We start from the raw sequence: 22,204 nt of genomic DNA, 5'->3' as shown, positions 1-22,204 counted from the left end.
AAAGAAGAATAAAAACTCTATGATAATCTCAATAGATGCAGAAAAGTCTTTTGATAAAGTTTAACATTCTTTTTTGTTTGTTTGTTTGTTTTGACAAAAACTCCCTAGAAAGAGAGCATAGAGGGGACCTACCTCAACATAATAAATGCCATAAATGCCAAGTCCACACTAACATTATTCTCAAAGGTGGAAAGCTGGAAGTATTTCCTCTAAGAAGGGGAACAAGATGAAGATGTCCACTTTCTCCACTTTTATTCAATATTGTTTTGGAAGTCCTAGCCATGGCAATTAGAGAAGAAAAAGACATAGACTATAAATTGGAAAGAAAGAAGTTTTAACACTGTTACTGTTTGCAGATGACATGATACGGTACATAGAAAATCCCAAATATGCTACCAGAAAACTACTAGAGCTCAATAAATTCAGTAAAGTTGCCAAACACAAAATTAATACCCAGAAATCTCTTGCATTCCTAAACACTAACAATGAAAGATCAGAAAGAAAAATTAAGGAAGCAATTCCATTTTTCATCATATCAAAAAGAATAAAATACCTAGGAATAAACCTACCTATGGAGGCAAATGGCCTGATACCGAACATAAGACACTGATGAAAGAAACCAAAGATGACACAAACAGATGGAAAGATATTTTTGGACAGGAAAAATTAATATTATCAAAATGACTATACTACCCAAGGCTACCAATAAATTGAATGCAATCTCTATCAAATTACCAAGATTATTTTTCACAGGATTAGAACAAAAAGCTTACAGTTTATATGGAAACTAAAAGACCACAAATAGCCAAAGCAATTTTGAGAAAGAAAAATGGACCTGGAGGAACCAGGCTCCCTGACTTCAGACTACACTATAAAGCTACAGTTGTCAAAGCAGTATGAAACACTATGGCATGTGCACAAAAACAGACATTTAGATTAATGGAACAGGATAGGAAGTCTAGAGATAAACCCACACATTTATGGTCACCTCAGTCAGTCAGTTCAGTCACTCAGTCATGTCTTACTCTTCATGACCCCATGGACTGCAGCACACCAGGCCTCCCTATCCATCACCAATTCCCAGAGATGGCTCAAACTCATGTTCATTAAGTCAGTGATGCCATCCAACCATCCCATCATCTGCCATCCCCTTCTCCTACCCTCAATCTTTCCCCGCATCAGGGTCTTTTCAAATGAGTCAGTTCTCCCCATCAGGTGGCCAAAGTATTGGAGTTTCAGCTTCAACATCAGTCACTCTAATGATTATTCAGGATTTATTTCCTTTAGGATGGACTGGTTGGATCTCCTTGCAGCCCAAGGAACTCTCAAGAGTCTTCTCCAACACCGCAGTTCAAAAGCATCAATTCTTCAGTGCTCAGCTTTCTTTATAGTCCTACTCTCACATCCATACACGGTCACCTAATCTATGATAAAAGAGGCAAGAATGGACAATGGAGAAAAGGCAGCCTCTTCAACAAGTGGTGCTGGGAAAACTTGACAGCCACATGTAAATGAATGAAATTAGAACACACCTTAACACCATACACAAAAGTAAACTCAAAATGGATTAAAGACCTAAATGTAAGGTTGATACAATAAAAAATGTTCATTGTAGCACTGTTTATAATAGCCAGGACATGGAAGCAACCTAGATGCCCATCAGCAGACGAATGGATAAGGAAGTTGTGGTACATATACACCATGGAATATTACTCAGCCATTAAAAAGAATTCATTTGAATCAGTTCTAATGAGATGGATGAAACTGGAGCCCATTATACAGGGTGAAGTAAGCCAGAAAGATAAAGAATATTACAGCATACTAACGCATATATATGGAATTTAGAAAGATGGTAACGATAACCCTATATGCAAAACAGAAAAAGACACACAGATGTACAGAACAGACTTTTAGACTCTGTGGGAGAAGGCAAGGGTGAGATGTTCTGATAGAATAGCATTGAAACAAGTATACTATCAAGGGTGAAACAGATCACCAGTCCAGGCTGGATGCATGAGACAAGTGCTTAGGGCTGTGCACTGGGAAGACCTGGAGGGATGGGATGGAGAGGGAGGTGGGAGGGGGGATTGGGAAGGGGAACACATGTAAATCCATGGCTGATTCATGTCAATGTATGGCAAAAACCACTACAATATTGTAAAGTAATTAGCCTCCAACTAATAAAAATAAATGGGAAAAAAAGAATAAAAAAATTTATTAGAGGAAAACATAGATAGAACACTCTAAGATAAACTGCAGCAAGATTTTTTGCAACCCACCCCCTAACGAAAATAAAACCAAAAATAAACAAATGGGACCTATTAAATTTAAGAGCTTTTGCACACTAAAGGAAACCATAAACAAAAGAAAAGACAACTCATAGAATGGGAGAAAATATTTGCAAAGAAGTAATCCCCCAAATTTACAAACAGCTTATGCAGCTCTATACCAAAAACAACCCAATCAAGAAATGGGCAGAACATCTAAACAGACATTTCTCCAAAGACATTTCTCCAGATGGCCAAAAACACATGAAAAGATGCTCAATGCTCAACATTACTAATTATTAGAGAAATACAATCCAAAACTAAAATGAGTATCACCTCACTGTTCTGAATGGCTATCATCAAAATGTCTACAAACCATAAATGCTGGACAGGGCATGGAGAAGAGGGAACCTCTTACACTGTTAGATTGGAAGATAAAGTAAAATAAGTATATACATTTACATACATTTGTATAACTTTACATCTGAAACACATTGTAAATCAACTGTATTTCAATAAAAATTAAGAGCTTGCATGGCACAGGAAATCACTGACAAAAGGAAGAGATAAACTTTTGAATGGGAGAAAAGATTTGAAAATTATATGACGATATAGGGTTAATATTCATGACATATTAACAGCTTATACAACTCAATACCAAAAAAAATAAAAAAAATAGGCAGAAGACCCAACTAGACATTCTTCCAAAAAAGACATGTAGATGGCTAACCAGCACATGAAAAGATGCTCAACACTGTTGATCAGAGAAATGCAAATCAAACCCCAATGAGATATCAACTGACAATTGTTAGAATGGCTGTCATTAAGAAGAATGCAAATAATGAATATTGGCAAGGATGTAGAGAAAAGGGAAACCTAGTACTTTGTTAGTGGGAATGCAAATTGGTGTAGCCACTATGGAAAACATTATGGAGATTCCACAAAAAACATAAAAATAAAACCACAATATGACCCATAAATTTTTCTCCTGGTGTATAAAAATATAAAAATGAAAACACTAGTTTAAAAAGATATATCCCAAATGAGATGCTTGCTGGGTACAGTAATCTGGGTTGTAGGTTATTCTCTTTCATTACTTTATGTCCTGCCATTCCCTTCTGGCCTGAAGAGTTTCTATTGATAGATCAGCTGTTATCCTTATGGGAATCCCTTTGTGTGTTATTTGTTGTTTCTCCCGTGCTGATTTTAATATTTGTTCTTTGTGTTTGATCTTTGTTAATTTGATTATGTGTCTTGGGGTGTTTCGCCTTGGGTTTATCCTGTTTGGGACTCTCTGGGTTTCTTGGACCTGTGTGACTATTTCCTTCCCCATTTTAGGGAAGTTTTCAGCTATTATCTCCTCGACTATTTTCTCAAGACCTTTCTTTTTGTCTTCTTCTTCTGGGACTCCTATGATTTGAATGTTGGGGCATTTCACATTGTCCCAGAGGTCCCTGAGGTAGTCCTCATTTCTTTTCTTTTTTCTTTTTTCCTCTCTGCTTCATTTATTTCCACCATTTTATCTTCTACCTCACTTATCCTATCTTCTGCCTCCATTATGCTACTGTTGGTTCCCTCCAGAGTGTTTTTGATCTCATTTATTTCATTATTCATTTTTAATTGACTCTTTTTTATTTCTTCTAGGTCCTTGTTAAACATTTCTTGCATCTTCTCAATCCTTGTCTCCAGGCTATTTATCTGTAACTCCATTTTGGTTTCAAGATTTTGGATCATTTTTATTATCATTATTCTAAATTCTTTTTCAGGTAGATTCCCTATCTCCTCCTCTTTTGTTTGGCTTGGTGGGCATTTTTCATGTTCCTTTACCTGCTGGGTATGTCTCTGCCTTTTCATCTTGTTTAGATTGCTGCGTTTGGAGCGGGCTTTCTGTATTCTGGTGGTCTGTGGTTCCTTTTTATTGTGGAGGTGTCTCCGAGTGGGTGGGGTTGGACAATTGACTTGACAAGGTTTCCAGTTTAGGGAAGCTTGCATTGGTGTTCTGGTGTGTGGAACTGGATTTCTTCTCTCTGAAGTGCAATGGAGTGTCCAGTAGTGAGTTTTGAGATGGGTCTATGTGTTTGGTGTGACTTTGGGCAGCCTGTATGTTGATGCTCAAGGCTATGTTCCTGCATTGCTGGAGAATTTGTGTGGTATGTCTTGCTCTGGAACTTATTGGCTCTTGGGTGGTGGTTGGTTTCAGTGTAGGTATGGAGGCTTTTGGATGATCTCTTATTACCTAATGTTCCCTGTAGTCAGGAGTTTCCTGGTGTTCTCAGGTTTGGGGCTTAAGTCTGCTGCCTCTGGATTTCAGTCTTATACTTCCAGTAGCCTCAAGGCTTCTCCAACTATACAGCACTGATAATCAAACTTCTAGATTAATGGTGAAAAGATTCTCCACAGTAAGGGACACCCAGAGAGGTTCGCAGAATTACATGAAGAAGAGGAGAGGGAGGAGGGAGATAGAGATGAGCAAGAGGAGAAAAGGGGGGACTCAAGAGGAGACAGACAGATCTATGCAGTACTCTGTTCCCTAAGTGTTCTCTGTAGCCCAGAACACCCACAGAGATTCACAGAATCGGATTGAGAAGAGTAGGGGGAGGGAGAATAAAATACTTAGGAGTATATCTACCTAAAGAAACAAAAGACCTATACATAGAAAATTATAAAACACTGATGAAAGAAATCAAAGAGGACACAAATAGATGGAGAAATATACCAGTTCATGGATTGAAAGAATCAATATTGTGAAAATGGGTATACTATCCAAAGCAATCTATAGATTCAATGCAATCCCTATCAAGCTACCAAAGGTATTCTTCACAGAACTAGAACAAATAATTTCACAATTTGTATGGAAATACAAAAAACCTCAAATAGCCAAAGCAATCTTGAGAAAGAAGAATGGAAGTGGAGGAATAAACCTGCCTGACTTTAGGCTGTACTACAAAGCCACAGTCATCAAGACAGTATGGTATTGGCACAAAGACAGAAATATAGACCAGTGGAAGAAAATAGAAAGCCCAGAGATAAATCCACGTACCTATGGACACCTTATCTTCAACAAAGGAGGCAAGAATATACAATGGAAAAAAGACAACCTCTTTAACAAGTGGTGCTGGGAAAACTGGTCAACCATTTGTAAAAGAATAAAACTAGAACACTTCCTAACACCATACACAAAAATAAACTCAAAATGGATTAAAGATCTAAATGTAAGACCAGAAACTATAAAACTCCTAGAGGAGAACATAGGCAAAACACTCTCCGACATAAATCACAGCAAGAGCCTCTATGACCCACCTCCCAGAATATTGGAAATAAAAGCAAAAATAAACAAATGGGACCTAATGAAACTTAAAAGCTTTTGCACAACAAAGGAAACTGTAAGCAAGGTGAAAAGACAGCCTTCAGAATGGGAGAAAATAATATCAAATGAAGCAACAGACAAAGGATTAATCTCAAAAATATACAAGCAACTCCTGCAGCTCAATTCCAGAAAAATAAATGACCCCATCAAAAAATGGGCCAAAGATCTATACAGACATTTCTCGAAAGAAGACATACAGATGGCTAACAAACACATGAAAAGATGCTCAACATCACTCATTATCAGAGAAATGCAAATCAAAACCTCAATGAGGTACCAACACTCACCAGTCAGAATGGCTGCTATCCAAAAGTCTACAAGCAATAAATGCTGGAGAGGGTGTGGAGAAAAGGGAACCCTCTTACACTGTTGGTGGAAATGCAAACTAGTACAGCCACTATGGAGAACAGTGTGAAGATTCCTTAAAGAACTGGAAATAGAACTGTCATATGACCCAGCAATCCCACTCCTGGACATACACACTGAGGAAACCAGATCTGAAAGAGACACGTGCACCCCAATGTTCATTGCAGCATTGTTTATAATAGCCAGGACATGGAAGCAACCTAGATGCCCATCAGCAGATGAATGGATAAGGAAGCTGTGGTACATATACACTATGGAATATTACTCAGCCATTAAAAAGAATTCATTTGAATCAGTTCTAATGAGGTGGATGAAACTGGAGCCCATTATAGAGTGAAGTAAGCCAGAAAGAAAAATACCAAGACAGTATACTAATGCATATATGCGGAATTTAGAAAGATGGTAACAATAACCCTATATGCAAAACAGAAAAAGACACACAGATGTATAGAACAGGCTTTTGGACTCAATGGGAGAAGGCGAGGGTGGGATGATCTGAGAGAACAGCATCGAAACATGTATATTACCAAGTGTGAAACAGATCGCCCATCCAGGTTGGAAGCATGAGACAAGTGCTTGCGGCTGGTGCACTGGGATGACCCAGAGGGATGGGGTAGGGAGGGAGGTGGGAGGGGGACTCAGGATGCGGAACACATGTAAATCCATGGCTGATTCATGTCAATGTATGGCAAAAACCACTACAATATTGTAAAATAATTAGTCTCCAATTAATAAAAATAATTGGGGGAAAAAAAGAAATATTAAAAATAAATAGGTAAAAAATAAATAAATAAAAATAAAAAGATACATCCCAATGTTTATAGCAGTGTTATTTATAATTGCCAAGCTAAAATGTGGAACCAACCTCAGTGTCCATCAGTAGACACACAGACACAGATAAAGACACATTTGCACACGTGCAGACACACATACTTGCACACACACATGCACACAATGGACTACAACTCAGCCATAAAAAAGAATAAAATTTTGCCATCTGCAACATGATTGGACCTGGAGATTATCATGCTTAGTGAAATAAGTCAGACAAAGAAAGACAAAACAAAAAAAAAATACTGAATGTTATCACTTACAAGTGGAATGTAAAAGACAAAACAAATGAATGAAAATAATGAAACAGGAACAAACTCACAGACAGAATAAGCTAGTAGTTACCAGTAGGGAGGGGAAGGGGTGGACGGGCATGACAAAGGCAGGGGATTAAGAAATATAAATTACTATATATAAAATAAATAAGATACAAGGATATCACAGGGAATATAGTAAATATTTTATAGTAACTTTATAACAATATAATCTGTAAAAATATTGAATCACTCTATTGTACACATGAAACTAATATATTGGTAATATTGTATTAAATCAATCAACTATACTCCAAAAAGTAATACATTTTTAAAACTCCTTGCTTCCAAAATAATCAATTGAAGTTTAAAAATAATACATTTGAGAATTATCAAGATCATAGTCCTTTTTAAAGTGCACTATTCCTTAGTGCATATACAGTATATAGGAAAATTAGGAACTGAGATTCTTTAAATTGTACTTTTGGAGAGTTTTCTCATAAAAAGTGCACAAATTAGTGCTGTTGCTATATTTTATTTTCAAAATCTATGTTACATGTATAATGGTTTTATTATTTTATTTAAAGTAACTATATAGTTAGTACTACAAAGAGAAATATTCAGAATCTAATTATTCAAAATCCTTCAAGCTAGGCTTCAGGAGTACATGAACCCAAGAACTTCCAGATGTATCAGCTGGATTTAGAAATGACAGAGGAACCAGAGATCAAATTCCCAAATTCTGTTGGATCATAGAAAAAGCAAGGGAATTAAAAAAAAAAAATTTACTTCTGCTTCATTGACTGTGCTATAGTCTATGACTGTGTGGATCACAACAAACTATGGAAAATTCTTAAAGAGATGGGAATATCAGACCTGTCTCTTGAGAAACTTGTATGCAGATCAAGAAGCAATAGTTAGAACCAGACATGCGACAACAGACTGATTCAAAATTGGGAAAGGAGTACGTCAAGGATGCATTGTTATCCTGCTTAATTAACTTACATGCAGAGTTCATCATGGGAAATGCCAGGCTGGATGACTCACAAGCTGGAATTTAGATTGCTGGGAGAAATAAACAATCTCAGATATGCAGATGATACCACTTGAGAAAGTGAAGAGGAACTAAAGAGTCTCTTGTTGAGGGTAAAAGACAAGAGTGAAAAAGCTAGCTTAAAAGTCAACGTTCAAAAAAACTAAGATCATGGCATCCAGTCCCATCACTTCATGCAATTATATGGAGAAAAAGTAGAAACAGTGATATAGTTTATTTTGGGGGGCTCCAAAGCCACTGCGGATGGTGACTATGGCCACCAAATTAAAAGATGCTTGCTCCTTGGGAAAAAAGCTATGACAAACGTAGACAGTGTATTAAAAAGCAGAGACTTTGCCAACAAAAGTCCCTATGTTCAAAGCTATGGTTTTTCCAGTAATCAGGTATTGATGTAAGAGCTGGACTCTAATGAATGCTGAGCATCGAAGAATTGATGCTTTTGAATTGTGGTGCTGAAGAAGACTCTTGAGAGTCCCAAGGACAGTACAGAGATCAAATCAGTCAATCTTAAAGGAAATCAACACTGAGTATTCATTGGAAGGACTGATGCTGAAGCTCCAATCCTTTGGCCACCTGATTCGAAGAGCTGACTCATTGGAAAAAACCCTGATGCTAGGGAAAGATTGAGGGCAAGAGAAGGGGGCAACAGAGGATGAGACAGTTGGGCAGCATCACCAATTCAGTGGACATGAGTTTGTGAAAACTCCAGGGGATAGTGAAGCACAGGGAAGCATGTTGTACTGCAGTTCATGGGGTCGCAAAGAGTCAGATATGACTTAGTGATGGAACAGTGAAAAATAATTTTAATAATTTTCATCTGTTCAAAGTGATTTTTATGAAATTCTGCATTTGAAAGCTTATTAGATTCTTACTCTATTTTTCTTCTGCTATGTATAGTTAGAATTTTAGCATTTAACAATTATTAATTTTTCATGAGAAAAATTAGTAAACAATTGTTTTTAATTAATCAATGACAGGCATGTGGATTTTTGGAGAATTAACATTATAGTCTAGCAGTTTTATAAAATATAAAAGGATATTATTTCTAGCTTGAACATGTTTCTTTTAAATTTACAACTCACCTGGTGGTTTTTTTTCTTTTGGTGAGAGGAATTTTTGTTAGTATACCTTAATTGTTTTATTAAGATATTATTGAAGTATCATTGAAACATACCTCGAGTTCGTGGTTGGCATTTTTTCAAATGAGAGCAACTACTTACAAATATTTGTATTGTCTTTATTATCTTGTTTCTTTATAAGAATAATATACTAGTATATTACTTTATTAAAGATGCATTTGAAGCACAGTTTGGTCTTTAGTATTACCTCTTCTATTTCTTATTCTCAGGACTTTAATGTTTGAACATACTTCTTGAAAATGTATTTTAATTGTGAAACAGATGGCTGCAAAACAGTACAATTTATTTAGAAACTGAAATCCAACTTTTAAACACTAGAGCCTTTCCAGTGATTTAAACCTCTGTGGTATGCCAAATTGGTTTTTTTGTATGAATCAATGTTTTCTATTCCAGCTTGAAAGATGCTTCCTCTACTTCAGAGAGATCAGTCACTCACCCAGTAATAATGACATTTTAACTTAAAAGAAACTGGTCATTCTCTTCAAAGAGTACATTAAAAGTAAACTTGTTTCATAGGAGTCATCACTTTGAAAAAAGCAGTTTCATCAGTTTTGAATCCTCTAATTGCTTTTGGAAATGTTCCTGAAATCATGTGTCACTAAATATTTCATTATAATGGCTAATCTGAATAAAATATTTATTACCATATGTACAAGCAACATGGTTTATGTATGCAGTTATTAATCATGATAATACTCATGAAGGTATTTATTCAGTATAATACTGATGCTATAAAAGTTAACTATATCCCACTGTTAAAATTTTGCCTTTACAAGCTTCAAAAAACATTTTCTAGCCATGATAAGAAAGATTAGTTTAAAAAGGGGTAAAGAAGGAGAGGTAGAAAGAGAGAAAATCAAATTAGGAGCAAAAGAATGTGGATGTTTTTGAATGTAGCTTTGACTCCTTATCTTGGGTGAAACATGAAAGTCCATTAAATGCCATTTTCCTCATAAAGAAAGCAGGATCTCCAAAAATTCTTTTAGCTCCTAAGCTCTGCATCTGGAAGGAAAGGCTGAGAGAAATTAGGAGACACAGAAGAGGGTTTGGGCCAGTCACTGGCCTCCGGACTCCTTTCACCCAGGTCCACCACTGTGATCCCCTCTCATTCCTGGCTCATTCTGTTACCCGTGAACAGTCCTGCTGACCACCAGCCTCCTGTTGACTCTAGCTCCTTCTGCCTCACTATATGCTTTTCTGCCACAACATTTGGCAACACGACTGGGCCTCAGATTTGCTGCCAACAGACTGACCCAGTTATTGCCATTGCTGCTGAGTTTCCTTGTGCTTTCACCCTTGCAGCCCTCTCTCCACCGTCTCCACCAAGGCATGGCCACACCTGGGACCTCACTCAAACCTGCCCCACCTCTGAAATCTCTTCTTCAGGCATGATCTCGGATGCAAACTTCCTATTTTTGCAGTTTGCCTGCCTAAGTACTTTTCTTTGACCACTCTTTGTCTTCAGATTCATTGACTCATTTATTTTACCTACAGGTCACCCTTCTCCTCTGTTCTCTTCTAACCCAGTTTAAAGATTTTGAGTCTCTCTCTTCAACAATTTCTTTGTTAAGGCCCCAAACTTTCTTGTCCATTTTCCTTTAATTCTAACTGCCTACCAAAACGGCAACCATGAATGAATCCAGCTCTTCAGCTTCAGCTTGTACATGCTTTGTGCAGCTAAAAATCATCCAAACAAGTCAGATGGGTAACACTCTATGAATTCATAGCCAACAAACTTAAAAGGACCTTAAAATTGCCTGAATTTCTGTCATGTGTCAGAAGTCAGCTCCATTTCTATTTCTCTGAGGAAAATACAAGGTTCTTTAATCTTCAATGACTGCAAACCTTTTGATTCTTTATTCACTCTCTGTTGATCTAGACTATAGTTTCACTATCTCCTGCCAGCAATATTCACACCTGCCTACATCTATAATACCCCCCACTCCCTCTCGTCCCTCCATTATTGTGGCTATGTGCCTGCACCCTACCGTAGGCTGTTCCATCATCTGTACTCTAGATCCTTGTTACTATCAATTATCACCAGTTGTACCTCAATGACACTTAAACATGTTCGAGTCTTAGCTTGAAAAAAATCCCTGAAACAAACACCTTCTTCCAGCTATTTTTATGTTTGTCATAAACTTCTCATTATGAGAGTCATGCATACATCCTGTGTCTACGTCTTCACTCACCATTCTTTCCACACCCCAACACCGTCTGGACTTTGTTCCCACAACTCCACTAAAAGACTCCTAGCCATCGTCAGGATTGCCCTCCTTAGGGCTCACCCAAAATTGCCTCCCTCAGTCCTGTTCTTACTTGACCAGTCCCTGCTAATTGACTACACTTCCTTTCTTTGCTTTCCTAATAACATGTCTTTTTTCTTCCCCCTCCACTCCCTATCTGGTCATTTTCCTTTATAGTTCATTAGTTCAACAAATATTACAGAATATCCGTGTATGTCAAGCACTGTATGTTGAGCATGTTAACAGTGAACAAAAAAAGATCCTTGCTGCTAAGTACTTTACATTTTAAGGGAGGAGGGATTAAGTAATTTCACATAATTCTCAAAAGTGCTATGAAAGTAGTAGGATAGTTATATTAGAACCCAAATTAGAGCGCTTCTCATTCTTCCTCAACCTCTTTTGCTAAGAGTGTTCTGAGTTTTAAATGGTGGAGCTTTCCAGAGCTCCGTCCAAAGCTCTCTTATTTACTCTGTGTTCACTCCTCAGTCAAACAATTTTCGTCTATGTGCCTATAACCCCTCCATTTAAAATCTCACTGCATACCTCTTCTGAGCTCCACACTTTATGTGCTTACCTCAAGGCTGCAGGCTGCTGGAAGACTCACGGTGTAGCTGTACCACCTGGGGTATGTGGCTTCCCAAATACTGTGGCTGGGGAAGAGAGGCCGGATGGGAAGGGAGCTTTTCACTGTCTCTGTCTGGCAGTGACATATTTCAATTTTCCCCACATTCTGTCCATCCTGAGCTAGCCACAGAGCGTTACTACAAGGGGGCAGGGGCTTCCCTGGTAGCTCAGATGGCAAAGTGTCTGCCTGCAATGCAGGAGACCTAGTTTTGATCCCTGGGTCGGCAAGATCCACTGGAGAAGGAAATGGTGACCCTCTCCAGTACTCTTGCCTGGAAAATTCCATGGATGCCTGGTGGGCTACAGTCCACGGGATTGCAAAGAGTTGGACCCAACTGAGCAACTTCACTGGTTCACTGGGGAATGTAGTTTCCCAGATGCCCAGCGAGGAACCAGCTACTGATTAGCTCGAGCAATATCTACCACAAAAGAGTTATTTTAGACTACTTTTTCTCCTTCCCCTTACCAATAAGCACTATGCTTATGGCAAACAGGGGATGCATTGCCTATGAATGGGCCTTTACAGAAAGATGTGTTGCTGGGGCTGTTGGGATTGCACTTAGAAGACAGTCTGCAGCCGTCAGCTTCTCCGGAGCCAGCCTTAGCTGGTGAGTGCTACCTAGGCCAAGATCATGCCCTTCCTGTGATGGCAACACCCCTGAATTGACTGTAACTGGAGGAGGACCAAAGCTTTACAGTTCCATTTTTCTCTCTGACAAACTTGGTTTTCTTTCTCCAGGAAAGGAACTAGAGTGATGAAAGATGACAAAACATAAGTATTTTAAATGAAAACAGAATCGGGCACCTTCTTTCCATAGGTGTTTATACATCAAATTCTATTTGTGTGCTCAGTTGCATCTGACTCTTTGAAAACCCATGGACTATAGCCTGCCAGGCTCCTCTGTCCATGAAACTCTCCATGTAAGAATACTGGAGTGGGTTGCCATTCCCTACTTCAGGGGATTTTCCCGACCCAGGGATGGATCATGCATCTATTGCATTGGCAGGCAGATTCTTTACCACTAGCACCACCTGGGAAGCCCCCAAATTCTATGTAAGCCTTGTTTTTGGCAGAAATAACTTATGCCAGTTGGTAATGAGAGGCATCTGAAAACTGAGATAAGATGTTAATTGGGAGTAGGATCACTTTCAGTCCAACTGGCCATGAGTACCCTGTCACTGGTAAGCGGAACACAGATGTGCCTGGACATAAAGTGGGTGTCCAATTATTAAACCTCGCTCCACTGGTGAATGGTGAAGGATACCACTGCAGGAAGGGAGTATGCTTTAGCTAGTGGAAAGTATCAGACCTCTGAGAAGAACTGGGAAACAAACTTTAAAAATAATGGGAATGAACGGCTATTGTTAAGCCCATTACTACCCTAGAAAAAGATCATGGAAAGGTGTGGGCAACTGATCACCAAGCATGAAAGTCTGTAGACCTTCTGAAAGCTTACAAAAACAGACTCTGGCAACAGGAAGGCAGAGGAAACTGATGACTACTAGTTAATAGAGTGCAGAGCTCTAGAAGATTAAGTGCCCAATCAAGGGAGGTTAGTTCAGACAAGATCAGGGCCTGGTTGGGATAAAATGGGGTCCTGACATTTGCAAAGAGAATATCTGGGTAAACGACCCTGGACATTTTGAACCTCTAGGCTCTTCTGACATCTCTGTGATACTCTGGTGTTAATAATGCCTAATATGCTAAAGAAAAAACGAGACTTAGCCATTGTGTACTGACAGGTGCTGGAGGAGAAACTGTGGGTCTGAATTCCACGAGTGCTTAATTAAGGGGACTAGAAAATAAGATTGGGCAGGAGAGCTTATTTATTGGGTTGGCTAAAAAGTTTGTTCGGGGTATTAATGGATTCAATGGACATGAGTTTGAGCAAACTCAGGGAGACAGTGACGGAGAGAGAAGCCTGACATGCTGCAGTTCATGGGGTCGGAAAGTGTTGGACATGACTTAGCAACTGAACAAGGAGAAGAAGTGAACAAATTTCTAGGAAAAGATAGTCTTCCAAGACTGAGTCTAGAAGAAATAGACAAGTTGAACAGACCACTCACTAGAAGTGAAATTGAATTTGTAATAAAAACTCCCAGAAAACCAAAGTCCAGGTCTGGACAGCCTCACAGTGGATATTACCAAACATATAAAGAACAACTTTTATCTATCTTCTCAAACTATTCCAAAAAATCTGTAGGGGGAGAACACTCCCAGATTCATTCTATGAGGCCACCATTACCCTGATACCATACAAAGACACTACAAAAAAGAAAATTACAGGCCAATAGCTGTGATGAATATGGATGAAAAAATCTTCAACAAAATATTAGTAAACCTAATTCAACAATAGGATCATACACCACAATCAAGTTGGATTTATTCCAGTGTCACAAGGATGATTCAACAAACTAAATCCATTATATATATGAAGCTCAAGCTTGTATATATGTAAGCTCATATATATATACATATATGAAGCTCAAGCTGAAATGAAAATTGCTGGGAGAAATATCACTAACCTCAGATATGCACATGTCACCACCCTTATGACAGAAAGCAAAAAAAAAAAAAACAAACTAAAGAGCCTCTGGATGAAAGTGAGAGGAGAGTGAAAAAGTTTGCTTAACACTTAATATTCAAGAAACTAAGATTATGGCACCTGGTCCCATCACTTCATGGCAAATAGATGGGGAAACAATGAAAACAATGAGAGACTTTATTTTCTTGGGCTCCCAAATCACTGCAGACGGTGACTACAGCCATGAAATTAAAAGGCGCTTACTCCTTGGAAGAAAAGTTATGACCAACTTAGACAGCATATTAAAAAGCAGAGACATTACTTTGTCAACAAAGGTCCGTCTAGTCAAAGCTATGGTTTTTCCAGTAGTCATGTATGGATGTGAGAGTTGGACTATAAAGAAAGCTGAGCACAGAAGAATTGATGCTTTTGAACTGTGGTGTTGGAGAAGACTCTTGAGAGTCCCTTGGACTGCAAGGAGATCCACCCAGTCCATGCTAAAGGAAATCAGTCCTGAATAATCATTGGGGTGACTGATGCTGAAGCTGAAACTCCAATACTTTGGCCACCTGATGGGAAGAACTGACTGGAAAAGACCCTGATGTTGGGAAAGATTGAAGGCAGGAGGAGAAGGGGATGACAGAGGATGAGATGGTTGGATGGTATCACAGACTCAATGGACATGAGTTTGAGCAAGCTCCAGGAGTTGGTGATGGACAGGGAGGCCTGGTGTGCTGGAGTCCATGTGACCACAAAGAGTTGGACATGACTCAGTGACTGAACCGCATTGTTACTACAATAACAGAGGGAATTTGGTAGTACTTATATATTTCTTGATGAAAAAAAAAACCCCAGTAAAATCATTGTAAATGTGGTATAGTTTATAGCATTATAAGAATATAATTATATAATAATTATTTTATTTCATTATCTGTACAAGAAAACTCCTTTCAGGACATAAAGTAGAAAAGAAAACCACCATCTGGAAAACAATAGCAATAAAACAACTGACAAAGGATTAATTTCCAAAAGATACAAGCAGCTCATTCAACTTAATACCAGAAAAATAAACAGCTCAATCAAAAAGTGGGCAAAAGACCTAAACAAACATTTCTCCAAAGAAGACAAACAGATGGCTAATAAATACATGAAAAGATTCTCAGCATCGTTCATTATTAGAGAAATGCAAATCAAAACTACAGTGGGATCTCACTCACACCAGTTAGAATGGCAATCATCAAAAACCTTTTAAATAATAGATGCTGGAGAGGATGGAGAAAAGGAACCCTCTGCACTGCTGGTGGGAATGTAAATTGATACAGCCACTATTGCAGACAGCATGGAGATTCCTTAAAAAAAAAAAAAAAACAGTAATAAAGCTACCATGTGATCCAACAATTATGGTTTTCTCATATACCCAGGGAAAAAACAACTGAAAAAGTCACATATACCCCCAATGTTCATTGCAGCACGATTTAAAATAGCTAGGACATGGAAACAACCTAGATATCCATCGGCAGATAAATGGATAAAGAAGCTGTGGCACATGTATACAGTGGGATATTCAGTTCAGTTTAGTCAGTCAGTCGTGTCCGACTCTTTGCGACCCCACGCCAGGCCTCCTTGTCCATCACCATCTCCCGGAGTTTACCCAAACCCATGTCCATTGAGTCAGTGATGTCATCCAATCATCTCATCCTCTGTTGTCCCCTTCTCCTCCTGCCCTCAATCTTTCCCAGCATCAGGGTCTTTTCAAATGAGTCAGCTCTTTGCATCAGGTGGCAAAAGTATTGGAGTTTCAGCTTCAATATCAGTCCTTCCAATGAACACCCAGGACTGATCTCTTTTAGGATGGACTGGTTGGATCTCTTTGCAGTCCAAGGGACTCTCAAGAGTCTTCTCCAACACCACAGTTCAAAAGCATCAATTCTTCGGTGCTCAGCTTTCTTTATAGTCCAACTCTCACATCCATACATGACCACCGGAAAAACCATCGCCTTGACTAGATGGACCTTTGTTGACAAAGTAATGTCTCTGCTTTTCAATATGTTGTCTAGGTTGGCCATAATTTTTCTTCCAAGGAGTAAGTGTCTTTTAATTTCATGGCTGCAATCACCATCTGTAGTGATTTTGGAGCCCGAAAAAATAAAGTCTGACACTGTTTCCACTGTTTCCCCATCTATTTGCCATGAAGTGACAGAACCGGATGCCATGATTTTAGTTTTCTGAATGTTGAGCTTTAAGCCAACCTTTTCACTCTCCTCTTTCACTTTCAGTAAGAGGCTCTTTAGTTCTTCTTCACTTTCTGCCATAAGGGTGGTGTCATCTGCATATCTGAGGTTATTGATATTTCTCCTGGCAATCTTGATTCCAGCTTGTGCTTCTTCTAGCCTAGCATTTCTCATGATGTACTCTGCATATAAGTTAAATAAGCAGGGTGACAATATACAGCCTTGATGTACTCCTTTTCCTATTTGGAACCAGTCTATTGTTCCATGTCCAGTTCTAACTGTTGCTTCCTGACCTGCATGCAGATTTCTCAAGAGGCAGGTCAGGTGGTCTGGTATTCCATCTCTTTCAGAATTTTCCACAGTTTATTGTGATCCACACAGTCAAGGGTTTGGCATAGTCAATAATGCAGAAGTAGATGTTTTTCTGGATGATCTAGTGGATGTTGGCAATTTGATCTCTGGTTCCTCTGCCTTTTCTAAAACCAGCTTCAACATCCGCAAGTTCACGGTTCACGTATTGCTGAAGCCTGGCTTGGAGAATTTTGAGCATTACTTAACTAATGTGTTGGATGAGTGCAACTGTGTGGTAGTTTGAACATTCATTGGTATTGCTCTTCTTGGGGACTGAAATAAAAACTGACCTTTTCCAGTCCTGTGGCCACTGCTGAGTTTTCCAAATTTTCTGGCATATTGAGTGCAGCACTTTCACAGCATCATCTTTTAGGATTTGAAATAGTTCTACTGCAATTCCATCACTTCCACTAGCTTTGTTCATAGCGATGCTTCCTAAGGCCCACTTGACTCCACATTCCAGGATGTCTGGCTCTAGGTGACTGATCACACCATCATGATTATCTGGGTTGTTAAGATCTTTTTTGTACAGTTCTGTGTATTCTTGTTAGCTCTTCTTAATATCTTCTGCTTCTGTTAGGCCCATACCATTTATGTCCTTTATCATGCCCATCTTTGCATGAAATGTTCCCTTGGCATCTCTAATTTTCTTGACGAGATCTCTAGTCTTTCCCATCCTATTGCTTTCCTTTATTTTTTGCATTGATCACTGAGGAAGGCTTTCTGATCTCTCCTTGCTACTCTTTGGAACTCTGCATTCAAACGGGTATATCTTTCCTTTTCTCCTTTGCTTTTTGCTTCTCTTCTTTTCACAACTATTTGTAAGGCCTCCTCAGGCAACCATTTTGCTTTTTTTTAATTTCTTTTTCTTGGGGATGGTCTTGATCCCTGTCTCCTGTACAATGTCACGAACCTCCATCAATAGTTCATCAGGCACTCTGTCTATCAGATCTAGTCCCTTAAATCTGTTTCTCACTTCTACTGTATAACTGTAAGGGATTTGATTTAGGTCATACATGAATGGTTTTGTGGTTTTCCCCACATTCTTCAATTTAAGTGTAAATTTGGCAATACAGAGTTCATGATCTGAGCCACAGACAGTTCCTGGTCTTGTTTTTGCTGACTGTATAGAGCTTCTCCATCTTTGGGTGCAAAGACTATAATCAATCTGATTTCGGTGTTGGCCATCTGGTGATGTCCATGTGTAGAGTCTTCTCTTGTGTTGTTGGAAGAGGGTGTTTGCTATGACCAGTGCGTTCTTTTGGCAAAACTCTGTTAGCCTTTGCCCTGCTTCATTCTGTACTCCAAGGCCAAATTTGTCTGTATCTCCAGGTGTTTCTTGACTTCCTACTTTTGCCTTCCAGTCCCCTATAATGAAAAGGACATATTTTTGGGCTGTTATTTCTACAATGTCTTGTAGGTCTTCATGGAACAATTCAACTTCAGCTTCTTCAGAGTTACTGGTCAGGGCATAGACTTGGATTACCGCGATATTGAATGGTTTGCCTTGGAAACAAACAGAGATCATTCTATCGTTTTTTGAGATTACATCCAAGTACTGCATTTCAGACTCTTTTGTTGACTTTGATGGCTACTCCATTTCTTCTAAGGGATTTCTGTCCACAGTAGTAGATATAATGGTCGTGAGTTATATCCACCCATTCCAGTTCATTTTAATTTGCTGACTCCTAAAATGTTGATGTTCACACTTGCCATCTCCTGTTGACCACTTCCAATTTTCCTTGACTCATGGACCTAACATTCCAGGTTCCTATGCAATATTGCTCTTTACAGCATCAGACCTTGCTTCTATCACCAGTCACACCCACAACTAGGTGTTGTTTTTGCTTTGGCTCCATCCCTTCATTCTTTCTGGAGTTATTTCTCCACTGATCTGCAGTAGCATATTGGGCACCTACGGGCCTGGGGAGTTCATCTTTCAGTGTCCTATCTTCTTGCCTTTTCATACTGTTCATGGTACTCAACCACAAAAAGAAATGCATTTGAGTCAGTGCTAATGAGGTGGATGAATTATTATACATGGCCTATTATACAGAGTGAAGTAGTGAGAAAGAGGAAAACAAATATTGTATACTAATGCATATATATGGAATGTAGAATGAACTGTGGTGTTGGAGAAGACTCTTGAGAGTCCCTTGGACTTCAAGTAGATCAAATCAGTCAATCCTAAAGGAAATCAGTCCTGAGTCTTCATTGGAAGGACTGATGTTGAAGCTGAAACTCCACCTGATATGAAGAACTGACTCATTGAAAAAGGCCTTCATGCTGTGAATGACTGAAGGCAGAAGGAGAAGGGGACAACAGAGAATGAGATGGTTGGATGACATCACTGACATGATGGACATGAGTTTAAGCAGACTCTGGGAATTGGTGATGGATAGGGAGGCCTGGCGTGCTGCAGTCCATGGGGTCGCAAAGAGTCAGACACGACTGAGTGACTGAACTGAACTGAACTGAGAAAGATGGTACTGATGAACCAATTTTTAGGGCAGACATAGAGAACAGACTTATAGACACAGGGTGGGGAGAAGAGGGTGGGATGAGCAAAGAGAGTAGCATGGAAACATATACATTAGCATACGTAAAACAGAGAGCCAGTGGGAATTTGCTGCTTGACTCAGGGAACTCAAACTGGGGCTCTGACAACAGAGGGGTGGGATGGATTGGGAAGTGGGAGGGAGGTTCAGGAGGGAGGCCAATTCATATATACCTGTGGCTGATTCATGTTGATGCCTGGCAGAAACCAACACAATATTGTAAAGCAATTATCCTTCAATTAAAAATAAATAAGAAAACCACCATCTGGATTTTCCTATAGGGTTGTGGTGATCATTAGTTCATAAAATGTAAAAAATAACTGGAAAGAATCCCTGTATGTTACATGTCACCAAATGAAACGTTTGAAAACAGTAACTCAATGCAAGGAAAATCTATTTCCTTAATTAAAAATAATTAATTTAATCAATGTAAAGACATATATAAAATTTCTAAAAATTATTTATAATTCATAAGACCCTGAAACATACTTATCAATGCTTTAAGTCTTATAAGAAATGAGGCCATTTCCTTAGGTTATTATTCATAGAGAATAGTTAAAATAAAAACACAGAACTTTGTGTATATATATATATATATATATATATATATATATATACAGGTCATTATTCATAGACAAGTAGGGAAAATAATAGCAGAGAATTTTATATATATTTGTCAGGAGTATATAGCATTTATTATGTTCTACAAAAATTTTACATTTGATATTCAAATATTTTCTGATTTTAATAAATTAATTTTTATAAATGAACACCTTCCAATATTAAAGATAGCTCAGGGCTTTTTGCATTTAAAGGGTGAGATATAGGCCTTCTGGATAAATGACTACATTTTGGTCTAATTTTCCCCATACAATTATTATACCTCTTAGACAAACTAAGTTTTGTTGTACCCCAATTTACAATAAGACTTAGATCTGGAAGCAAAGTATTTGATCTCGTGTTGTCCTCTCTTACTTTATTACCAAGAATCTTCTTTGAATTGTGGTTAGTTCCTTTACAACTTTTGTTCATCTTCTGGCTTTGACTAGTATGGTGTTTTTTATTTATACATGGATTTTTCATTTCAGTTGGATGTATTATATTCTTGTGATCAATAGAAGGAAAAAATGTTTGAGATGATGTTTTTCCAAAGGATCCAGTGGGTAAATCTTGGAGATAGCTGGGAAAATGTTGGTTAATTTTACATTCACAGATTGATTTTCTTGAATTTGAATCATCTAGTTTGAAAGAATATAGATTGTCTATTGTTATATTCTGATAAGTATCATTTGGACTCTGAGGTGTATTCAATTTTTCAGAATTACGTTGAGGTAAGATAGGTAAAATTCCAGGTTTGTTTTGTTTTAAGACTAATCCAGTACCAGGAATAAAAAGTTCTGGGTCTTCCTGTTTTGGCAGATGAGTGATGTCTGTGTTTGAAACAGAATGATGTACATGTCCATTCACCGCTCTATCTTTCCAGATTAAAGGGTTATATATAACTTGTCCATCAATAGGGCATGAATTGCACTTGTGGAGTAACCAACTGTCAATACATTTCCTATGAAACTTAAAAAAAAAGTTATGCTAATGAGAGATACAATATCTTATTTATTATGTACAGTATTCATATAAATTTTCCTATATCATTCATTTCCATATCATCCCTATATCATTCCTATATAAAATTTCCTATATCATTTTAAAGCTTTCATAAAATTGGAAGGTAATATAATTTATCATGTTTTATGGAAATATTTTGAAGAAGTTCTCTTAAAAATGTAGTTGGTTATAGACTGATTGCTATTTTCCACATTAAAATGAAAAGCCCTCTGTGGATAACCTTTCACTGTTACTTTCTAATGAATGAGTATTGTTAAACAATAAAAATGTCATAGCCAACTTGTGTTGAAGACTTATATGATGATGGTAAGACATAATATCATAAATCATAAAAGTTTATTTATTAAAACAACTTTATCTCAGAAAAAATGTGGTTACCACCACATAGTGATTCAGCAACATTAAGACTTTGATTCCAGTGAGTCCATTTGAAATAATAATAAACTATGTAGAATTAAGCATTTCTGTTTCATCGGAAGAATCATAAATTAGTATACTCTATAAGCTTTTTCTTTTTATCAGTAACAAAAGTAGACAAAAATATTTAACTTGAAGTGTCATTTTATGTTTCCTCAGTAGTATATACAGAAATGATTTAATCCTAATTAATAGGAACCCATCCTTGAGAGGCAGAGAGCCACCTTCTCAATAGTCTCTGCTCTAGCAAATTTTTACACACACTGTTCAATCTGAACATCTCTGCTCATAATCCAACTAAAAAAGTAAAAGGAGAGACTTAAATTGCCATTCCATTTGTGAAAAGTGGCC

General features: G+C 38.0%; 1 protein-coding gene across 5 annotated transcripts in view; it reads right to left on the bottom strand.

The window, feature by feature from the left end:
• The window catches only part of ZSWIM2 (zinc finger SWIM-type containing 2), a 113,911-nt gene that overhangs the window by 50,538 nt on the left and 41,169 nt on the right, over positions 1-22,204 (bottom strand). The window contains exon 10 of one of the 5 annotated variants that reach the window (XM_043894785.1): positions 20,573-21,382. The exons of the other annotated variants lie outside the window; for them this stretch is intronic. Within the exon in view, the coding sequence (XP_043750720.1) occupies positions 20,573-21,382 (810 nt within the window). Of the gene's footprint in view, positions 1-20,572; positions 21,383-22,204 lie in introns of those variants that run through there. 5 annotated transcript variants of the gene reach the window in all.

The sequence above is a fragment of the Cervus elaphus genome, chromosome 33, assembly GCF_910594005.1.
Source record: "Cervus elaphus chromosome 33, mCerEla1.1, whole genome shotgun sequence".
NCBI lineage: Eukaryota > Metazoa > Chordata > Mammalia > Artiodactyla > Cervidae > Cervus > Cervus elaphus.
The sequence above is the reverse complement of the archived record's forward strand: the minus strand, read 5'-3'. Positions and strand labels throughout refer to the sequence as shown.